This window comes from Echinops telfairi, unplaced genomic scaffold (assembly GCF_000313985.2).
Source record: "Echinops telfairi isolate 266 unplaced genomic scaffold, ASM31398v2 ScPeMD7_5868;HRSCAF=6743_1, whole genome shotgun sequence".
Lineage (NCBI taxonomy): Eukaryota > Metazoa > Chordata > Mammalia > Afrosoricida > Tenrecidae > Echinops > Echinops telfairi.
The window spans coordinates 7,051,412-7,075,222 of NW_022109768.1; the positions used below are offsets into that span (position 1 = coordinate 7,051,412).

Below are 23,811 nucleotides of genomic sequence, written 5' to 3' on the forward strand. Positions count from 1 at the left end.
GATTTTGATTGGAAATGGTCAAATCTACATACACATGTACTGTATTTGTACATTTTCAAATCCGTTTTGAAAGATTTGAAATCATAAATTTTTAAATTGGAAAGAAGCTTTTTGCATTTAGTTTTGTAAGCCTCACCTCTCTTCATTGAAAATTATAACTGCGATCTCACCTGCCTTCGTGTAAGAACAATCCACAAAACAGTCCGTGTAAAGTTAAAGTAATTTTTTTTATTACTGTTCTCAACAAGACTGGTTAAGGTGAGGGGAGAGGTGCAATAGAGGGAAGGGCACAATCTGACATTGGCACTGAGATACATTTAACATCAGTAAAACTGTTTTAAACAAGAAATATTACATATAGTTAAATAATTTTTTTTTCACTTGGTGACAACATCCAGGCAACCAAAAACAAAATGAAAGAGCAAAGAAATGAGAGAGGAAGGAGAGGACAGAGGAGAGGAGGAAAAAGGAGGGAAAGTATTACTATACATTGATTTGAAAATGTACCTTGGGTTTCATTTTGTGGTGGCAAAGCCCGATTGCTTCTTTTGTGTGACCTTTTAAATTCACATTGTTTGGAAGAAAACAATTAGTTCTGTGCAAGAACGTGGAACAGTTGGGTTCGTTTCGTCCGTTTGCCCTCTTTGCTTGCTTTCCGAATTAACGATGCTCCTCGCCTGGTTCGTGTTTCCGCCAGGTGACTCGCCTGAAAGTTTGTGTCCCAAGTTTTCCGTTGTTTGCTCGTGCGTGGCGTGCGGTGTGTTTCTGCGAGAGGGCGGCTGGCCTTGTGTCGCTTTAGAAGCAGCCCCAGGCATCCTATAGTTTGTCCAGGCTTTTGGGATTGGTGAGAATCTCCCTGGCCAACCTCCAGGTCTGCTTGGCAGCGCTCTCCAGGGCCGAGTGGGGCTTGCCCTGGAAGAGGTCGAGGTTGGGCAGAAAGTAGTGCGGGCAGCGGCGGCACTGCAGGCAGGAGATGAGCTGCAGCAGGATGCCATTGAGCCGGTCGCCGAGGCACGCCTCGTCCCAGTCTGTCTCCCGCGGGTGTTTCTCGCACTCGTACAGCAGCAGCGTCTTCATGTGGTAGTTGTTGAGCGGCTGCCCCGGCAGCTCTAGGTGGCGGTCCCGCAGGGTCTTCAGCACCGAGAGGCACTTGTTTCGGCAGCCGCCCATCAGCAGGCGGTTCTCCGCCTCCCCGAACTGGAGCACCCAGGCGTCGCTCTCGGCGGAGCTCTGCTTGCCTGTCAGCGAGTAGCACTCCTTGGAGAGCAAGTTGAATCCCTCGGCCTTGACCTCCGCCACCCGATTGGGGCCGGGCCAGGGGATGTGGGGCATAGGCCACTGAGCCGCGCTGCGGGGCCAGATCCCGGTGCATTTGAACGCCGGCGTGATTTGCACCACGTAGCGCTCGCGGATGCGTAACTTGACCTCGCTGGTGTCGGCGATCATCTTCACCACGTCCCGGTAGCTGCACTTGTCCACCGCCTGCGCCACCAGCGTCTGGAAGCGCGAGCGGATCTTGCGCGCCGAGAGGTAGCCGGACGCGGTGATGAACTCGACCCAGAGCGACATGCTGCGCTTGCGTCCATCGCTCAGTTTGAGCACGGCGCAGCCGGGCAGCGAGCCGTCGTCCACGAAGTTGAAGACGCCCATCTGGTTGAGGTAGAGCACCACCTCGAATTCGGTGGGCGAGATGACCTCCAGCCCCTCGTAGCGGGCGTCGATCTCGCTCAGGGAGCTGATGAAGCGGGGTTCCTGCACCTCCACTTCCTTCAGCACGTCCGAGACGACCTTGCAGACTTCTCGGATGGTCTTGGCGATGGCCGCCTTGCGCGCCTGGCAGCGCTCCGTGTAGTACTTATTGAGCTGGTACACCAGCTTGGCCTGAGCGGCGATCATGTTGGGGCACAGGTCCGGGCTGTACACCGGCGTCTCACAGTACGTTGAGGGATCCAAGGCTCACGCACTGGTGGTGGCCCTGCGGCTTGCAGAAGAGGCGGTGCGCTCCCCCGACACCCCACTTGCTCGCTTTCCCCCTGGAGAGACCCGCCGGCCACGCTGTTTGTGGGCCCAGTCTTTTTGAAAGCTTTTTACTTTCTCCCCAGAAAATAAGAGAAAAAGGTGCTCTTTGAAAAAGAAAAATGCCTGCTGGGACTTTTAGCCTTCTCTTGATATGTAAAATAAGGATGGCGGAGTGAGATCCTGAAGGAGAAATTTTTTTTTTCTAAAGAAGAAAGGTAAAAGAAACTCAGGTTAGCAGGGGTCCGGCTGAGATAGCTGCCTTCGCCCCGCCGCATTCAGTGGAAGTGATTGCCCAGAAATCTGGAGATGGGATTTTTTTCTAAGTGCCAAAGTAAAATTATAAATAAAAGCGAGGCATTCACAGGCTCATTCTTAAACTTCTCTGCCTCACTGGTTTGACTTCTGCCCTCTAGGTAGGCGAGCGCCTACGTCCTCACTCTCCCCAGATGGAAGGTGAAGGATCTACTGAATGTCCAGGGCTGCGAAGTCCAAGTCCCAGGTGGCCGGCGGCGCCCGTGCTCGAGCTCTGGCTGCTTGTCGAGCTCCGCTGTCTCCTGTCTTCTCGGGGCCGTGTCGTGTTGTCGCCGCTCTCCTCTTTTCCTCCCGGAGGCGTTGTCTGGACGGGGTTGCTGCGTTTGCTGTGGCCGCTGCCTCCCTTTCTCTAGGTGCAAACCTCTGGAAGTGGTTTGATACTCATTTCTGCTTCGTAATTTATAATTTTGGCCCTCACAGAATCTACCGTAATGTGACGAAGTCGTTGCTTGCGTTGCATCGGGTTGTAGTTTTGACGACGGCCCGGTTTTTCTTCTCTTCCCCTGCAGGTTGCTTGTACCGAGGCTACTTTCTGAGCCGTCTTTTCCTCCTCCCCTGCGAGGACGTCGCTCCTCTCTTTCCCTTCAATCTCTCTCTCCCTCTTTCACTCCCCCTTGCCGTTTCCTGGAGTTATTTAGTTTATGAATGGTCCCAGGGCCATCATGAGGGAGGAGGAGCTTCAGCTCCTACAATCGCTATCCGAGCTGTCAGTGCTCCAGCCAATCCCAGAGAGAAGACAGGCGTGCTCGGCGGACGGTAGCCGTCGCCGCTCCACTTGATAAAGGAAGGGGGCAACGAGAAAAGTAAGAAAGCTGGAGGAGATAGTAGAAGCCCAATGCTCGACCACATTTCACAGCCTCCTCCTCGCTTTTCAAATACAAGGAGGAAAACGAAAAAGTCTATAGCTGAAACTCTCTTGGAGATGACTGGAATAACCAGAGAGAGTAGCGGTGGTTCAGAAAGGGCACCTTTTCTCTTGCTTCCGGCAGTCTTATCAACCTTGTAAGGAAGGAGATGTGTAGTCTTTTTCACAAAATTGGCTCTAGCTTGAAGGCAAAGGCAGAAGGAAAGACTCTTGGGAAAGGGACGAAGGGTTTCTCCTGAAAAGTACTCCTCTCCCCCTTTAATCTCCTCTCCCATTGTTGCCTCTGTACGCCGCCTATAAGTGTACTAGTGGGGTGTGGGTGGAGTGGATATAGAATGAGGGTTTATACCCAGAAATCTCCTTTCAGTAATTTTGATATGCTGTGGAGAACTGGGTGAGGGTAGAAATTACCCAAGACCCTTGTTTGATAGCTATTTCATAATTAAGATTCAGATACGTTTTATGGTATCATACTGCCACCAGAACTAACAAGTTACTAGAAGCAAACCATTTCTAAGTGCACATTTCGACACAGTCAGATTTGTTTAGGATATACTTGTAACTTTTAATAAGCTATTAAATGTGCTTAAATAAAATGAAAGGAAACAAATGTGAACCTAAATCAAAGTTTCCTTAAAAACGTTGATGTTGTAAACCTAATTTTGAATGTTTTCTCATGTACAACAGAATTCACTTGAAAATGATTTTATTTTCATAATTGACTCTTGCTTTTAAAAGACTTCACTGCTGCAGAAATCTATAACTGCCCTGTTATTGATTACACAGATGGCTCTCCTGCCATGGCGTTTCAGTGAAACTCACACATGTGCTTTTAGTACATGGATTTTCCTGGCAGGCTGCAACCATTGTAGGATTTCGGGCCAGTATTTTAATATTGAAGGTTTGCGGTTGAATTTAAGGTGTTTGGATTCAGTCTTTATTTTTGAACACACACCGGTCGATAGGATTCATTTTAATTTGATTTTAGGGGTTACCTTTGAGAGCTCTGGGCTATGTGATAGAAATAATAAGAATCGGTGGCCCCGTTTCGGCAAAGACTTCATTGCGCAGAACCTCACAGTCCAACTTTGAAGCCAGACCAGGTGAGCCCGAAATCCATTGTATAGGGAAAGTTAATTTCTTCCCCGTTTAGTTGATGTCTTTAGGTCTCTGGGGTTCTCTTTCTTAGATGTGTAGGGCGCCTCTAGGTACCTAGTCACCCCTTCGCCCGCCTTCGTTGCCCCTAAAACTCTCTCTGAACTAGTTGGCTTTTAAAAAAATCAAGTCGGCTTGATTGTTTAGGATAGGCTTTCCGTGGCCAGCAATTGTAAGGAAAAACAGGGGGAGTAGGCATTTGAGAAACTCGGGGAGTCCGTTCGGAAGGCAACTTCTCCCGGGACTTGGGTTTCTTGTGGGCAGCAGTCTGCGTCCCGCCGTTGCGCGCGGGCTCAGGGATCAACCGAGAGGAGTTGCGGCGCCCTTGGGAATTGTGCGCTTGGGAATGCGGAGGCCTTCGCGGGCGGTCACACTCGTGCTCTGGGAAATAGTAGTGGGCAGGAGGGGCACTTTGTTGCAGGAAGTTGTCTGGGCCTCCGGGAGAGAATCCTTGGCGGTTTCGGCGCGGGCCGCGACTGGGCGGAGACTGATGGCGGGGCTAGAGGGTGCGGAGCTTTCCTTAGAGGCTACTTCTCGGTGGCTTTTCTCTGTGAGCCGCTGGCACTGACTGGCCCTCGAAGCTCCAGGGAGCTCGCAAACCGCCCCGCGGGGACGGGGCTCCACGCGGCGCCGCCCCTGCCCAGGTCCTAGAAAGGTGCTGGGCACCCTCTGCGCGTGTCCTTTCCGGGGCTGGGCAGCGCAGGCCTTGCAGCGCCTGGGAGCCACCTCTCCTTGCTGCCTGGTGGCACCCCACCTCTCCTCATCCAAACTGATGCTGGGAGCCACCTCTCCTTGCTGCCTGGTGGTATCCCACCCCTCCTCTTATCCAAACTCGGATGCTAGGCTCGACCAATTTTAGTCCAACCCTTATCCCAGCAGCGTCTCCGCACGTTTCCATTCAGAGACGAGAGATGATAAAATGCTACAAATGTTTTGACTTAAAAACAATTCATTACCAATTTACCCTGTCTAAGGTAGATGGTCTAGTAAATAATAAATCAGTTAAACAAAGGCGACTTTAATTTATTGCCGTAGTACTAATTAGAAACATCATTTGAACAATAAACTTAAACACTTCCAGCAAATAATGCTCCCTATGCTAGGTCTCCCCGCCCCCCTACTCCCTAGCTGCCTCTGCTCTGAGAGCAGCTTCTTCCGTGTGTTTGCGGATCCGCTCTTCCTCTGGTTGAATAATTGAAGGGGAAGACGGTATCTGAGGAGGCTGTAATTGAAGAGCCCCTGTCACCTCTGCTTTTATGTATGTTAGTATAGAAGTCCATCAGCAGCTCCTTGATGGCGTATTAAAACGAAGTGGCAGGCCCTTCTGCAGGAGATACCGTATTCTATTAAAGGAGACCAAGTGAGAGAGAAACTCTAGAGGCTAAAAGCCACTTGAAGTCTTCAGACCGATTGATCTGTATTCTCTTGTTATAATCCGCCTCATCATACTTGAGTTAATGAGGCAAAGGAGGGGGGAGCGAAATGTGATGGTCCTTGACAAATTCATTAGGGAGGCTGCAGGACATTTTATTTGACTGTTAAACATCTTGTTTGTTTGGTGTAGGCAGTGCCAACATCAGCATGCTTCTGCCCAGAGCTATGGTGTTAGGCTAGCTACGATTCACTCTTGAAAAGGGAAGGAAGGCATTCGGGCTGTAACTTGATTTTTGTTTTGGATTGTGTGCAGTCATAGCCTTTGGACTAACAGGCTTTACCTTCACCAGAGTAGATTTGGATCATTTTATGAGGATGGAAATGACCAGACTGAGATGAGCATGCTGTTGGTTACTCTAAGCTAAAATAGCATTAAAACTTTTGCCTGAGAATTCCTAATTCTTAAGAAGATTTTTAAGTCAACTTACAGCAATTACTGTGTTAGGTTTTGAGAAGTGTGACTGTCTAAGGTCCAGAGAAGTAGCCAGAATACAAATAATACCCTCCTTTTGTTTAATCACGATTAAATATACTTGTAGTTATTAATTGAAGTTTTCCTTTTATAGAAACTGGAAATTAAGAAAAGCTACTTAAGCAAATATGATATCAAAGGAAAATAGCTATATTTTATTTGCAGGACCTTTTTAAACTGGGTACTCTATATCAGGTGCAAAAAATAAAGTGCTAAGTTAAGGGAGAATACATTTTTCTAAAAACTGGAAATACTTCTGATTAAAGTACTATGGACAATTAAGCTAAATTTTAACCTTGTAGTTTTGTATTCGAAGATAATATAGTACTTGATTTCCTTAAAATTATCATTTAAAATATCAATAGAGAGAATTCAGTTATATTTTCCCTTAGCAATTGACCTAACTCAGTCTCAGCCTAAGTGCTTTGAGAAAAAAACCCTATATTCCATCTATAGGAAAGCAGTCTGGGAGGGACAAACAGTAAAGTGATTGCCCTTTGCCTGTCATTTTTATACATTCCTACACTGCTGATGAAACTTGAACTGCTGCAGGGAATGTAAGGATTTGAAAAGAAATGATTCAGTAGTTCATGTAGTGTTTCTCAGAAGCAAAACCAAACCAAAGGCTGAAGTCAGTGCTTCTGTCCACCTGACAGTTATAATTCTGTTTACATTCCCAAAGAATATAGAGTCCTTAATCAGTTTTATTTTTTACTGATCTTTTCTTAGAAATGTGTTTATGGAGTAAAAACTTGGTGCATTTTCTGTTTTACAGACTTAATACCTATGGAAATAGTACCATCTTCACTAGAGAGTACACACACATTTTCGATGATATGATTTGGTTTTCCAAGAAACAGGTTAGAAACACTCAAAAAATGATAAAATTATTTATTGACTTAAAATTCTTTAAAAAATGTATACTTTATAAAGCAAAGAACCAGACTTTTACCTGCATGTTTTATTATCTGTCTAAATTTGACATATTTATGGGACTACTGAATTTTTAGTCCTATTACGTAATCATTTGACAAATTATAGGAATATTTAATTTTGTAGAAAACTTCATTTTATTAGTTTACTAATAAAACTTCATTTTATTAGTAAAGGTCAAAATATATGTGGGTTATAAAGAACCATTACAATCTCTGACTTTAAAGGCAATTCCAATAAAAGCAAAGCAAATAACACAAATACAGTGTCTATAGTTGAGCTTCTATTGAAGTCATCATCAAAACATTTTTAAGAAGTTTTAACACAAATAGTGATCAAAGTTATACTATCCAAATGAGAAGTCAAAGTTACATATCTTTCTCAGGCAAATGATCTAAATTTATAGAACTTTGAAGTGTCATAGAGATAATTTCTTAACTATGCTACATGCTAGTCTGGAATCAACCTAGAATAACAAATTATTTAATGTTTCTTTGATCATTGCACTGTAGTTCCCATCACGTTAGAAGGTAAAGCATTGCTGGAGCACTTTTTCTCCTACACAAAATAGCTTGATTATGATTTTTGTATAAATAGACCTTATAATTATAAGGTCTTTGATTGCAACCTGTGTGTGTGTGTGCGTGCACGCGTGTGCACACGTAAAGTTTGAACTTAAGATAATATTGGGCAGGGTGTTAACTTTAGCTTGGCATTTAGTAAGCCTATGAAACTGTATTGAAAATAAAACTCTAAAAATGTTCTTTGGGCTTGTGGTGTTTTGTGGACCTTGTAAGTACATTTGGGTAATTTGGATAATGTATATGATTATTGTTATCCAGAACAAACATCTGATTCATGTAGTATTTTGCTAGAATGAGAAATTTGAGAGTACTACATATTTTAGCTATGTTTCTAAGTTGGATAACATCTGTGTATATTACTTTTTTAAACTATATAATTTGACCTCACCAAAGTATACAGTGATAATGAACTTGTACTCAGGAAAGTGGAACTATGCTGTTTTTAAACTGAACTAGAAGTAAATATCGTTGTATTACTGAGTTATTATTTGAAATGTTAAGAAAACTCTAATTAATTCAAGCATTTTTTTTTAGAGAGAAACGGTTTTATTCTCACTTATGTTGTGTCTTTAGCCTTACCTAGAAATCATTTCGCTTTATTTTTAATATACATATTTCTTATTTGTAGCATTATATTCTTTTATTTTATATATAGTTAAACAGTTGGTCCCCCATCCCCAGAAATTTAGAATGAATACAATTCTTCTTCTCTTAATAATTGGAGCTTATAAGTGTGATTTGTAGGTATCCATTAGGTTTTTGGTGCCAACTGCCTTTAGCTTCCATACTTCATACCTACTATAATTCTCATCAGGTATATTTATAAGAGTCAGCTCTTACTGATATAAGGAGTAGTTATACTTGCGTCATTCGTGGGTTGTTATTTGAGTCTCTCTCACCCAGTGGACCAAATTGTACTTGTCTTTCATATTCTAGAAGACGAACAGGAAAACCAGTAGTAGTCAATATTGAATGTGATGCTAAAGAAACCAAAAGCTAATCTTATTATTTCGAGAAGGTGTTAGAACCCTTATTTATGAAGACAATACTTTTGATCCTTGTTCATCAGAGTATGTTGGGTTTTAGAGCCACTTATGTCTTCTGTCTCTTGTGATCAGTGCAAGACATGTGTACGACAGATGACGAAGGTCGGGGATGTAGGTGATACCTGTGCAGCACATCTTTGTCTGAAGGTGACCGGCTCATTTGGATTCTGAACTGATCTTGTCTTAGTCATTCCGTGAGCTCCATGTTCTAAACTACGAGTGAACTGAGCTGCGTAATGTAAGACAGGATTATGTTCTATATTCCTTTCATATCGTATGAGACACTTTGTGGACCTATATTTAAAATTATTCAAAAAATTATCAATAAAGCATATCATGTTGGGGATAATTTTGCTATGCCATAGGAAAAATAGCCGTTTTAAACATCATACTTTATTGCAAAATATTTTGGGCCTATAGCACTGTCTATCTTATTGTTGTTAATAGTAAACTGAAATCAAAGTTCTCCTAAAATTATAGGGCATTTTTAACAGACTGTATTATTTGTAATGGAAACGTTAGAAATCTATTCCAGTCCTTCAAACCTCATGAATTATAGTAAAAGTGATGTGTAGAGAACTTTCTCTGATTTTGTGTAGTGGTTAAACAGCAACCAAAAAAAAAAAAAGTCCTTTTACTGGCTCCGATCTATGTATAGAAGACATCTGTGCAGTATAATTGAAATAATATTTGATGATCTAAGGAATGGAAACTTTTCCTTTAACCATCTGAAATAAAGCTAGGATATAAAACAGCTGTCTTGGCCTATGGATATCAAGGTTCTGCCAGTCTGTTTCTTTTCTGAATTTTTCCGTTCTATCTTCCCTTATTATCTTTGGATCCTAAGAGCCATTCTCTTACTTTCTGTCTAGTTTTGTCTGTAGACAAAAATCTGGGTTGGTAAGTTTAAATCAGCCTAGATAGAGTGAAAAATCTTTGATCTACGGCTATTACTGTTTCCAAATGATTTGCTTTCTGGGACCAGACACTGCCCATGGCTTTCACTTGCTATCAGATAGGTACACACAGAGTACCCGAAAGGCTATCATTGCTTAATTAATCATCATCTTAGATCACTAAAACGTTCCAACCATACTTAATTAGATCCTCTTTCTCATAGTTATTTGTTCTACACTAGTTTATTGGTATAATCTTCTGCAAATTAGTTAAAACTTTTTATAAATTGTAGTATCACTTAAAAAGAAGTGATACAAAGGTATACATTTTAAGGTTTTGGGATAGTTGTCCTGTAACTCGTGTGTTTATGTAAAACACAGGAAGACTAATAGGAGTGCATCGAGTGGGAATGGGTTTAGAAAGCAGTCGACTTTTCCTCTTGGAAAAGCAGCCAGGGACTCGTGCTGCTACCGTTGTCGTCTTCTTTGTAAAGGCAAGGGTTTGAAGGAGATCATCCCCTCTCTTTCTCATGGACACAGACGTTTGTCTGGTTTTCTACCACCACACGATCAAAATGGTGGATACCATTATTAGTCTATTTCAATCAGAAATCTTCCTGGAAAAATTTAGACATTCAGTGCTGTTCTGAGATAGGTGTCTCAGTGTTTTTAAGATGAAAGAAATATATCATTGAAAATAACATAGCTTACAGATGGGTGGAGTTTACAGAAAGGAGAACATTTATAAGTTAGAGATTGGATCTAGTTATAAGGCAGATCAATTTGAAAGAAATTATGACAGTATACAGACGAATGCTGAGTAGGAATTGAATCATAGCAGTAGGAAAATGAAACATCTATCGCCGTATTCCTATTTAGGAAAAAAATGTGTTTAAAGATCTAAACAAGATTACCAGGTGTATTTGTCTTAAAAAATGTTGCCTGCGCAGCTCTCAATATTTCAGACATTGTCATTAAGATTGACTCTCCAGAAATTAAGAGCACTTCCAAATTTGATCATTGTTCAATTCTATTTTTCCCTGAACTTCTGAAGTTTCTGTTAGTTCTTAAAGCCAAAGAAAGTTCAACTTTACTATAAACTTAAATACACAAACACCCAAACAGAAGTAGTCTTTTTTTTTTTTTACAGAAGTGGTCTTGTAAAAAAAAAAAAAAGAAGTGATCTTGTACGCCTCTGTGATATTACTGCATTCCTATTGTGGTAAAAGGTAGATCCTAAGCAATGAAATGGTTCTCAAAACATGAGTCACTAAAGTAAGGAACATTTTGCACCACTATCTTAAACGTTTCACTTGTTTTCATCAGAAGATCTGACAAGCATAAAAAGTGTAACATCTCTTGTTTTACAGATGTTCTTAGTTTTCTTTCAAAGTGTAAAGGATTCTGTATCAGAGTAGCGTGATGGGAAATAATTTCAGCACCTCCTTTCACTTATGTGATAACTTATTATTCGTGCTAAGCTTATGGCTATGTTTTTTCAAGGGAAGGAAGTGAGGCAAGGAAAAATAACATATTGAGATCTCATTGTTCTCATTTTTAGACACGGATTAACCCATCAATATGTCAACTGTATTATAAAATCTCTCCAAAATTGTTTTAAATTGGGCAGTTAAGTTACTTTTACTTTGGTTTTGTGATTATTGGAAGTTCTTCATTAATGGGAGGCCATGCCAGGTGACCACGGAGAGAGTTGTTTGATGGATCCTCTGTGAGTTTGCAAAGTGAAAACCTGAAAGACTAAGAGATGAGAGATGCATGGCTACTTGTGAATTTATGGTTTATCTCACTTCACTTGGAAATTTATGAGTGGCATGGCTTACGGGTGCTGGAGTTGGTGTTCCGGGGCTTGCCCCTACTGATAACACCCTTGTTGGCGTGAACGTGCAATGCAAATTATGACAGTTACAACCTTCTGTTTTGTTTAACCTGTCAGTAGATTTCCTGGCTCAGTGCTGAGGGCAATGGTGTGTTCAGCTAGTCCATATTCACCTAAACTTAAAAGGTCAGGTTTCTACAGGCAAGCCTAGTCAAAGCCTAATTGATGAGGAGGGCAGGGAGACAGAATTTACTGTTCTGTTGGCTAGTTTCATATCGTTAGGTTGTCCGGAAAGCATCAGGCAGTCACAGCCCCTTTCATGTAAGTGCTGACCCTAGACAGGAGCTGACAATCAAAGGAGGCAGCCACAGGAACCAGTGCAAGTAGGCTATTGATTTTTCAGTTAGGTCTAAGTAGTTTGTAGTATGGGTAATGGGTGACAGAAGCAGGTATGTCATTATCAATGAGCTCCAGAACCGTAGCGACAACCCACCCTCATATTTCCTTCAGCACTGACAGTACGCATCCAGAGGCGGTCAATAAATCGCCCAACCTTTAACTGACAAGTGGCTTGGAGGTTTAGGTTGAGAGGTGGACGTCACAGAACCAAACTTCATTCCTTGAACAGAGCCTAGATCCTGCACTGGGGTCAGTGATTGTATTGTAACATTTCTGAGGTCTTGATTAGGAAAAGTCTTTGCAAATTTGGAAAGACAGAATATACCTTTTAAGCATTTGAGAATCGAAGAAGCACATTTCTTTACATAGGAAATAACGTTAGAAATTAGCCACTCATTCCCCGAGAGGATAATTAAGTTTGGTTATTATGGTATAGCTTTGTTTTTATACTAACTTCTCAACTTGAATGAAGATATCCCATTATGAAAAAAGTTCAGCTGTTTGAAATTGCTCTTTTAAATTCTGTTTGCTGCTGCTTAAGTATTTTAACTGCAGACCAACTTTGAAATGGGAAGGGGGGTGGGGCTTGAACCATTTGTAAGTATGATGTATTAGCCACTAAGCAGTTGCTATTTGACCTTCAAATTCATTTTATATTACTTTTCACAATAAAATAGTCAGAAGGAACATCTAATGATTAAAGTTTGATGAATTATGGTTGCCTCTGAATTTGGAAATGAGTGAGGCCAATTTTTGTTTCAAAAGCATTTCATGTGGATATTTACATTTAAAGGTAGATACAATTTATGTTCACTTAAAGGACAAAAGTGTAAAGATTTGGACTTAAAACCACACAGGTTCTAAAGGGTTATAAAATAAATTAGAGTTATTTTAAATGTACACCAACCTCTCTTTCCTTCTCTCTTTTAACAATAAGGTAAGTAATATAAAGGAATGCTAATGTTTATAAGTAGAAGTAGGAATTTAAGCTGTATCAGGATCCTTGCAAACGATCACATGCTTACATTAAGAGGGGGTGGGAGGACTTTAAACAAATTGAAGTAAAGCAGAAAGGTAAATGTTTTTTAAAACTTCCTTAATAAGTTATTGCCAGGATATCTTGTTGAACACTGTGAGACTGTGCAGAGCCAGAGGTTAAGGCTGCCGTGTCATTGAGCTGCAGAGTGCCCCGCATGACCACGTGAATACTTTTTGTCTTATGTAATTAAAAAAGTTAAAAAAAAAATTATTCTACGCAAGCTAGCAGGTTAATGCTCAGTGGAAGTATGGATGCTAATTTGCAGTGACATGTCCATGTGAACCCTTTTATAAGAAGATAGAAAATACGACATGAAAATGTAGTAGTAGAAAGCTACCGTTTTTTTGCAGTAATTGTCTTAAAGAAGCATTGGGATTAGACAGTTAATATATTGAGGAAGATCTTCAGTTCACTTGAATTAGTCGCTTTTTTAGGCTTACCAAGTCTTAATGCAAGGCTCCTTTTAAGTTCATTATTTTTCACCTGTTCATTAATCATTCACTCAATCCATGTTTTTTTCTGTTGGTGTAAGTAAAATATTTAGCTGAGAATCTGTGAATCTTTATATCATGAGCTATATTATTGGTACAACTTATTTTTGTTACATTTACCGTCTTTCCTGAATACCACGTTGTTGTTTTGTGTTTCCAGAAATGGGAGGGGGGGGCGCTGCAGAAAGGGGGACAAATTAAATTTTCATGAAAGAAAATCCTAATCAGCAGTGACAGTGTAAGAGAAAGATGATTGCCACTTGGTCATTGTGGAGAGGCACTTAGATTTGGTGTCAGTGCTTCTGTTAATGATGACTAATGTCTTTCTTGGAGCAAGTGCATGCTCCAACATACTGCTGCAGCCCAGACCCAGGGAGAGAGGTCTCAGGAATAGGCACCAGTAAGCAAAAACATTAAGTGTCTTAAAACAAAGACTTTTTAGTGCAGTCAGCTTGGCAGTCTCTATTATTAGGAGAAATGCAAATCCTGAGGCATTTAACAATCATTTTGACTCTATTTTATCTCCATAGTGAGCTGTATTTTTGTTAAAACTAAAAATGCTTTAAAAAAATCAAGGAGAGTTAAAAAGGTATACTCACTATTGTGTTTTATATGTACACAATATGAATTGCATATGTTAAAGAAAGTTTCATAAAGGGACAAACTTGCAGCAGATTTCCTTCACACCACTTTGCTGTCTTCAGACTAAATGTGTTGTATTTACAAATAACTCCAAAGATGGTTTTTGATCTTTTAATCTTAAATATATTGTTTACAAAAAGGAAGATGACATGTGTTACTTCTTCAGATTTCCCCCGATGTGTAAGGCCTTTCAGAAGGGCATTTGCAATGGTTGTCATATTTTTTCATATACAGCTTACTGCCCTGACATGTTTCGAGAACCATGAGCACACAGATGTCACTGCATTCAGACAACACTAATTACTCTGGGGTTTTTGCAGCCTCAGTGCCTGCATGTAACTGTCCACTATGATTGTTCATGCAGCGTCCAGTGGGGACACTTTGCACATGGAAATGGTGAACACAAAAAATAGCACGAGACAGGCTTTTTAGTCCCCTATTGTTCCCCAAAAGAATTTAGATGGACAAATTTCCTGACACATCAGTTTCATTCAGTGTTCCATATATGAACCATGTTTTGGCAACATTTTCCTTTCTGAAGTCAGTGTGTGTGTTTTAGTGCTCAGTGAAATCTATTATCCATCTGTTCTTTAACCTTCTTGAACAATCCTCCACGTTACTTTTGTCTTCGGGCTTCATGGGAAATTCCGTTCTGTAGCTTATAGTTGGAGAGAAACACTAATTGTGGGATGAGTCTTGAAAGTGACAGTGCAAAACAATAAATATGTATGATGTGTTCTTTTGGTGTGCGATTTAATGTTTAATGAGAAGCTGCTGCAAATATGGTTAGTCTCAATTTAGATAAGTGCAATCATCTTACGCTTTTAACACAGGTCAGTTCTTTTCTTTGTTTAATTTTCTCTGCAACCTTCTGGATTTCAATTGGTGATTCATGATGTTTAGGTGGTTTTGAAATATCAGAGGTCAAACGGTGGTCAGATCCAGGCCCCCACTATTAAACGTGAAGACCAAATACATGTTTTGATAAAAAGCATAATCTGTGTTAATCACCGATTGGAAAATAAAATGCTCCAATAATGTAACTTCATCTGCTGATGAAGCAGAAATTGAAGCAGCTTGATCAAAGATGTATGATGAGATAAAACTGCAGTCTCTGCTGTACAGTTATAGTAATTATGACTAATGAACCGTCCAGTCTGGATGAAATGGCATGCCCACAGGGACTGTGTCCAATCGGTTGTGACTTATGCAAGCAGAACACACCATCGATGGAGCGCCATTCTGTGTCATCCGAAGTATACTCTTTCCCATTAATAGCCCTCCCACTAAGGCAATGTAGGCTGATTGGAAGCTGGCCACACTTTGTGACACTAAGAAGATCGTTATTTTAAAAACATATAGTTAAAAATAAAAGGCAGCTGCTGTGACCTCTGCTTCACCCCTGCTGTCTTACACTCTCGGGCCACCATTCTAACGCAATTCTGTGCTTATTTATCCTCGGGTTGTGCTGCTTTTGAACAGTTCCCCTTTGTCGAGCTGTTGCTGACTTTGGCCAGGTATCTTGTTCACTTGTGGGATACTGGAGAGATACTTTTACTATAGCAGTACATATGAGGCATTTGCTGTGTCACCAGAGTTACCTATAATAGTTCCCAAATCCTTATAATAACCCTTTGAGGGAAGTACTGTTTATGGCCATCATTTTACAGAGGAAGAAACCGAAGTGTGGGAAGATTGAGTAACTTTCCTGAGGTTATGCATTTTAAAAAATCTTGGATGATGGAAACTATTCTTTTTTTCCTACCAGGATTAATTGCTAGCCCTTTCTTTCTAGCATCTGGCAAAGTTGCTAGAGTGTTTAAAAACTAAGGGCTCGTGTACACGTAATATTTTACCCCTTTGATATCAGGTACCTAAGTTCTCTCAGCCAGTGTGCTTTGAGTGACTCAACTTTTCAGAGTGGAGTTTCAAAATCCATGCTTTTGTTATGAGTATATATTCTAAAGATAAAAGTACATGTAAATATACAACTTTGAAAGTTTAAAACGCTTTAAGTTGTAATGAGAAAGCAAACTAGGCATGTTAAAGAAAAGAAAACAAAAAGATATAAAAAAAATGTAAACGAAAAGTCCTGGTAAACTAAGCTTGGCTGCTTTTATTCTGCGGTTATCTACCCTCCAAAAAGAGTTTTTCCCCATCAAGCCAGATGTAGTGTCCCCGACTGCCTTGTTCTTCCCAGCACGTTAAACAACTTGTTCAGTAAATATTTATTGAAGGAAGTGAGGAGGAAGGAGAGATGTGAAGTCTCCAGGGGTTCTGCAGTTTAAGGATTCTATCAAATACATGATTGTGTTTTAGTTCTGTGGCAGGTTTTTACTAGAGGGCTGGAATAGACCCAGCCACCATTAACTGTCATGGAAGGCGGCTCTTTGGCCAACCTATGGGAGAGATCCATGTTGGTGTTCGTTACAAAGAAAGTTGACAACGTAGCACAGAAACAAGTATCACAAACAGGTAACTGTTTTCCGAGGATAATTCACAGATGGACACAGGAGGCTGCCAGGATTCAAGCCTGATTAGTAAAAGGACCTGGAAGGAGACAGGTCACTGCTGGCTTCACGTGGAGCTTGGCCGGGCGCAGAGAATGCCAGCAAGCTATTGGTGTGTGGTGCGGATCGTAGCCGAATCTAGATCATGTTGCAGTGAGTGGGAATTTTAGAACACTTGTTCCCATGTGGAACTTGTACATGGACCGAGAGACACTCAGTCATTTAAACAGAACCAGGGGATACTGCTTAGTTTAATATCAGGAACGATGTACACCAGGATCACATCCTTCAGTCATACCTACTCAATCTGTAAATAATCTGAGCCACGGGACTCTATGGAGAAGGGCACAGCATAAAGATTGGAGAAGGGCTCATTAATAACTTGTGGTATGCAGGTGACACAGACTTGTTTGATGAAAGTGAACAGCACCTGACCTACTTACTGATGAAGATCAAAGAGTGAGGCCTTCAGTATGAAGTACACCTCAAAATAGAACCAAATGTTTCATAATAAGCAACAACATGAGCAACAGTGAAAAGACTGAAATTGTCAAAGATACCAGTTTACTTAAATCCACTGTCAGTGCCCACGGACACAGCAGTCGAGAATTAATTGCTGTTTTGCATTAGGCTCATCTGGTACACATGCTCTCTTTAAGACATTCAGAGAGCACAGATGTCCCTTTCAGGACTGAGGTGTCCTTGGCTCAAGTCACAGGATTTTTAACCAGATCGTGTGCATTGGGAAGTTGGACAGTGAATGAGAAATGGAAGACTTGGTTGGTGTGAGTGAGGAATATTGAAATTATCATGGACGACCAGAAGAACAAACTGTTCTGTCAGCTGCAATGCTCTTTCCAAAGCACTGGCAAGAAAAGGAACAGCAACACTCGGGGCATGTTTGCAGGAGGGGTCAGTCCCCGGCGAAAAACACCATGCTCGATAAAGTAGAAAGCAAGTGAAAAAGAGCCAGACTTCCAAGGAGAGATGGATTGAAAGTCTGGCTGCAACAATGGACTCAAACTTTTAGCCAAGTGTTGAGGATGGCACGAGGCTGGGAAAGGCTTCCACCTGGTGTATCACTGAGAAACTGAGTTGGCAACAACAACACTGCCGCCCACAACAGCACTGCCTGACGGCGTTCAGAGCACAAACTCAGAGAACACTCGCCGATTGCAAAATTGAGTACCCTCTTCTTTCCAGTGAAATTTGTGTCACCAGCGTTAGTTTCTCAATGTGAGATTGCTATCAGTTGTGTTGTTTTCCACACAAATTTCTGTAAGTTGTGTAGTTTTCAGAAAAACCTTGCAAAAACAACAGAAAAGAGGTGATAACATAGTGCGTAGTGAATTATTTTTCTTGAATTTTAAGCACTTTAATTATCTTAGTCTTGTTCACAAGTCTCTGATGAATACCATGTTTCCCCGAAAGTAAGACATCCCCCCCAAAATAAGACCCACTTACAGTTTTGTCTCTCGCTGAAATATAAGGCATCCCCCCGAAAATAAGACCTCCCCGAAAATAAGCCCCTCCCAAGCTACCGTAACTCTGGACCCTGGACCGTAGTGGTGGGTGCCGCCGCGCAGCTCACTGTTGGCTGCAGCACAGCTGGAGCAGACAGGAAGTGTGAGGTCTCTTTTAATAAAACAATAAACAATAAATATGTACTGTATTCTTCTTCATGGAAAATAAGACCTAGTGCATCTTTGGGAGCAAAAATTAATATAAGACACTGTCTTATTTTCGGGGAAACAGAGTATTACATCTCATGCTTATACCTATCTAGGACTTAAGGCAAGGAGAGATTATGTAACTTGGTTGTGGCCATAACTAGCAAGTTTTAAAGCATGTTTATTTACAACAGTCTTTTCAGTGTCACTTTAAAAAATATTTTTTTAAGTAAAGTCTTGGCATATAATTGATATATTACACCATTGAGTAGTCCAGCCATATCAAGAAGGGAGGTTGTACAGTCATCCCCACAATCAATTTTAGAACATTTTCTTCATTCTTGTGCTCATTGTTACTAGCTCCCCATTTCCCCCAACCTCCTTTGCTGAATGCCCCAAGAAACCATTAAAAGACGTAATGTCTTTATAGATGTACCTGTCCTGGATGTCATATATAGGCAGACAAAACAAAACAAAAATTTAAATGAACAGTAATAATGCAAAACAGACAAAAACCTCAATCAACGAAAGCAGAAAATGTGAAAACTAGAACAAATTTAAAATGCTCTTTCTGTAATAACTTATAATAATTTCTGGAGGCCTGCCTTCCCACAACTACTCTGTTGTCTTTTGCACACTGAGCTCTACCTGGTCGTCTCCAAAGCCATTTTCTTTCACACAATTTTAGAAAAGAACAGAATCTGGATGTAGTTCTCTCAAGTGTCTATTTTTTAGTTTCTTTCTTACTCTTTTAACGCCAGATTTTACACAGTTCTTTTGATTTTCTACTTCATTTCCACATCGAAGTGTAACGAGTTCATTTCTTCATTCGTGCAGTGGTTTGTCCCTTGTATGACATGATCAGGTAATGCACAGAGATCCAGAGATATGGGGCTCATATTTTGTTGTTGCTTGTTTTAATTTGTGGAACAAAAAAACAACCGTTATTAGTGTCATCATTTGGGGTTAAGTGCTTGAAAAGGATTGCAGTAAAATCTGTATTAGATAATACGACTGAGAAATTTTCGTAGCAATATTCAGAAAATCATAAGGAAAGTTGTGATATTTAAATCTGATTTTAAAATGATTGATAGTTACAACCATGGCTGTTTATAAAAGATGGAAATGAGTTAATAAAATGCTGCATATTTTATATTTAGGAAACAGTGTGGCTTTTAATGAGTCTTTATATAGAGAAGAAACCACTGTGCTGTCAGAGAGGAAGCAGTTTGCCAAGTATAGCAAGTTCTCAAAAGTAAACTGACATCAGTTTCAATTTATGTTTGGATCTTAGCTTCTCCATGGTAGTCGAGGCTTTCTGTGTCATCAGGCTGCAGTACTCTCTGTGTGTGTACTCTCTGTGTGTGTACTCTCATTGCCACGAGGCAGTTCTGACTCATAGCGACCGACCGTAGAGGACCCGCTAGAAGTGCTCATGGATTTCTGAGACTCTAACTTTGCAGGAGCCCCATCCTTCTTCAGCCTGTTTGTACTAGGGTAAGTAAGAAAGTGTTGCTCCTGGTTTTTCCACTTCAAACGGGTACAGATTCATTCCAAACAAAACTGTTTAAAGATGTTTCGTTGATCTGTGAGTGGCTGTAGATCAGTTCTCTAAGGAATACACTTATTGTAGTTTCATTCGGGCACCTGCTTTCTGGGATTTCCAAGGAGGGATTAATCTTAATAGATTTTCTCTAAGGACACAGGATGATCACACTGAAAAGGAATACCATTTGAGGCCCTGGATGATGCTACAGGTGGCATTTTCACAGAATTCTTTGGGAAAGGGTCCTAACAAAGTCTGTCGTCAAGTCAATTCTGGTGCACTGTGATGCTGTATAAGGTTCCCTACGCTGTAAACCTTTATGGGAGCAGACAGCCACATCTTTGTCCTGTGCAGGAGTTGGTGAGTTTGAGCCACCCAGCCTTGGGCATTTACAGCCCAGCTTGTATCAGACAAGGCTCTTTTGGGGAAGGTTTAGAGCAGTGGTTCTCAACCTGTGGGTTGCGACCCCTTTGGGGGGTTGAATGACCCTTTCACAGGGGTCGCCCAATTCATAACATTAGCAACTTTACAGTTATGAGGTAGCAACGAAAATCATTTTATGTTTGGGGGGTCACTACAACACAAGAAACTGTTTTACAGAGTCGCAGCATTAAGAAGGTTGAGAACCACTGGTTTAGAGAGATGGAAACACTGCTTTCAGACATATGGGTTAATATCAGACATGGATTTGCTCTGGACTGGGCTGGGATGTTTTCTCAATATACAATTGCTCTTTTATATAAAGCTTTCTTATATACACGCACACATACACAAAACCTGTGTGAAGAATATGTGAAGAAATAATCGCTTCATATTTTGATATTTTTGTTTAATGTTTTTATTGATTTTTGTAGCAGTACTTTTTAACTTACCCCAAAATAAGTCAGGTCTGTATGTGGATTGCAATATTTAGGTGTTCATATTTTTGCTTTGAGACAGAATTGACTCGATGGCATTTGCTTTGTCTGACTGGCTCAAGAAAGGTGCATTCTTACTTAGGTAAACCCTTTGTTATGGTCAGTAATTTCTATATTACTAAGAAAATAATTCTGAGGACAATATGTTTTTCATCTTTCATTTTTTTAGGTTACTTTAAAGTATAGCTTATTTTAATTTAATTAGAAATCTTAATTGGGACAAAATAAAACATGATGGTAACTTGTTATTTTGAATAAGTTTTAGTGCTAGATTTCAAAGAACTGTGTATCTATACATATACAAAATGGTATAAGGGTAAAATAAAAGATCACTTTTAGAAAAGCAAAAACCTGTGTAGCAAGGAAACAAGGGTGAATCAGGAATGATTGGTCGTCTAGTACCCGTCAGTTTACTAATGTTAATATTATCTAAATATTCGAGGGGCGTGGCTGTATTGAACGCATTTAACTTACATAAAAATACCATGTGGATTAAATAGATCCTTATTATCAGCATTGTTTTTACATGTCACTTGACTCTGTTTTGTTCTCACTGCTTCCTGTAACTTTCATACCAGAAAGGTAGGAGCGAATTTGTTCGCCCGTCCTTTACACGTTAACTGAGAGTGTCCAGGACGGGGTGCGGAATGCTCATACATTCAAAGAAAACATTCATTTTACATTGCCGTTTATTACCACTGCTGTGTGTGACTGTGCCATCATCCCCCTCGGTGCACTCTACCACTCAAGGAGTAGATAGCCTGCTACAGACACATTTTTGTTTCCAATGATGAAAGAGGAGGAGAAAAGATCCCTGGGAAGCCACCAGTGACTACTCGGCAACAGTGGAAAGCGCTGAGATGGGCAGAATATTACATGCTGATTGGGAGATTTGCAGACAGGGGGAAAAGGCATGGACCAGCCTGGTCCATTTAAATCCAGTCTTTATGTTAAAAGTGCAGAAGCTCCAGCAATAGTGTGTGTGTGAGCAAAAATAACAGAAAAGGGGAAAAACAACAACAACCTAGCTTTAAGGGGGAAAGAGACAAGTGGAAATTAGGGGTTAGTTCAGTGTAATAGATGAAAAGTAGCAATGCATAGCCAGGTAGGGAGCCAATCTTTGTTCTCCGTATACAATATGGATTTTCTATTATAAGACATAGATTCTGGAATTTTGTGTGTGTGTACTTGAGGGTTAGGGCAGGTAGTTTGTTCAGTACAGTAGAGTCCCTTAATTATTTCCTTCTGTTTTTTAAGATCAATTATTTATATACCACACTTTTTATTAGGCAATAGCTATCAGTTTCTTATTGCTACTGTCTCAGTGACCTATTGCTGCCATAAGTGGATGCCTTTAAAGAACCAAAATTAAATTTCTCACAGTTGATGAGACTACAAATCTGAATTCAGGGTGTGGCTTTAGGGGGAGTATCTTCCTTATCTAGTATGGCCCCTAGTAACTGGCAATCTGTGGAATTCCTGGCCTAATAGATTCATCTGTCTCCATTGTCCCATGACATTTGTCATTCCTCTGTAGGTGTCTCTGAGTCTATTCTGACAAGAAAATCTTGTCTCCAACAGGCTCCTGTCCACGAGAATAGGGGCTGGGATTTTGGAACATATTTTTAGGGGGTACTATTTACTCTTTAACATTCCACCTTTTGCTCTACTCTTAAATTCATGCCTTCTCAGTTGAGAAAAAAACAAACAAACATTTAACACATCGTCAACAAAAGTCTTACCCTTCAATATAAAGTCTAAGTTTAAGATCCTAAGAATCATCTAAATCAAGTATAGGTGAAACTCTGGGTATACATGAGGCAAAATTGCTGTCCCATTTGTGAACCTGTGAAACCAAAACTGAAAATTGCCTGCTTCCTAAGTATGGTAGTAGACCAAGCACCAGGTAGACATTTCCATTCTAAATAGGAGCAACTGGCAGACAAGAAAGGGTTATGAGTACACAGAACAGCCCAAACCCAGCAGGGTAGATCTCTTTAGCTCTCAAGACTAGAAACTTACCACCGCTTTTAAGGCGCTCAGTGAGCATTGGCCATCCACTTTGGATTCCATGCAGACTTGCCTTGGCCCTGGGTGTCAGCCCTCCCATCTAGGCCCATTGGGATTGTGACCCTATTCTCTTGCCCCAGGATTACGCCTTTCTCCTGGCCCACTGTCATAGCAGCCTCACCCCTTCTATTTTGAGTGACCACCTCATACTCTTGCCCTACCAGAATAGTAGCACGACACTTGAATCAAATCGGCACTAATTCCACTAACTCAAACAGGAAACCTAAGCAATGGTGAGACCATTCTTTGAAACTGATGAAGCAGTGGTGCTGGCCACCACCCTCTGCTCCTTTGGACATTCTCATTTGATCTCCGGATTGCTCCTGGAATCATCTTTTTCTTTCTTGGAGGATGGCAGATATTTACAAGCAAGTAGCTCAGACAACTTTCCTTCATTTTTGCCCTGTGCCTGCTCCTTTCAGTCCAAGCTGACTGGATTTTGGCTGTGGTGCTTGATTAGCTCTCTCAGTCACGAAGTTAATCTCTTTAGGAAATGATGTATAGCCTTGGGATCCTTTCCAGGACAAACACTCGGCTTCTACAATAGAATTTTCCAAACAATTTAAGTTCTGAGGTTTTTGTTTATTTGTTTGCATAGTTCACTCACTTCTAAATACCTCTCTTTTACCCCACAATTGACTATTAATGTAGAGATGCCCCATTATCCACATTTCAATTTATTGCTTGACAACTTAGCCAAATATCTAAATTCATCACTTAACATGTTCTATTTTCCACAAAACATTCTAACATAATTTAGATGAGATCTTTACCATTTTGTAAGGATTGCTTTTCTTCCAGGGTCCAATAAAATGTTCATCATGTCATTTTTTTTTTTTAGTTTTAACTTGTTTGGTGATTTACATTTTTATTCTTTAAAAAAAATCATTTTATTGGGGGCTCATACAACTCTTATCACAATCCATTCATACATCAATTGTGTAAAGCACATTTGTACATTTGTTGCCCTCATC

General features: G+C 40.7%; 2 protein-coding genes across 2 annotated transcripts in view; one reads left to right on the top strand and one right to left on the bottom strand.

Moving 5' to 3' along the window:
• LRBA (LPS responsive beige-like anchor protein) overlaps positions 1–23,811 on the top strand; it is a 752,417-nt gene that overhangs the window by 447,277 nt on the left and 281,329 nt on the right. The window lies entirely within an intron of this gene.
• On the bottom strand, positions 719–2,912 carry MAB21L2 (mab-21 like 2). The gene has a single exon (XM_004708707.2). It carries the CDS (start codon positions 1,894–1,896, stop codon positions 817–819), a length of 1,080 nt encoding a protein of 359 aa, XP_004708764.1. The 5' UTR covers positions 1,897–2,912; the 3' UTR covers positions 719–816.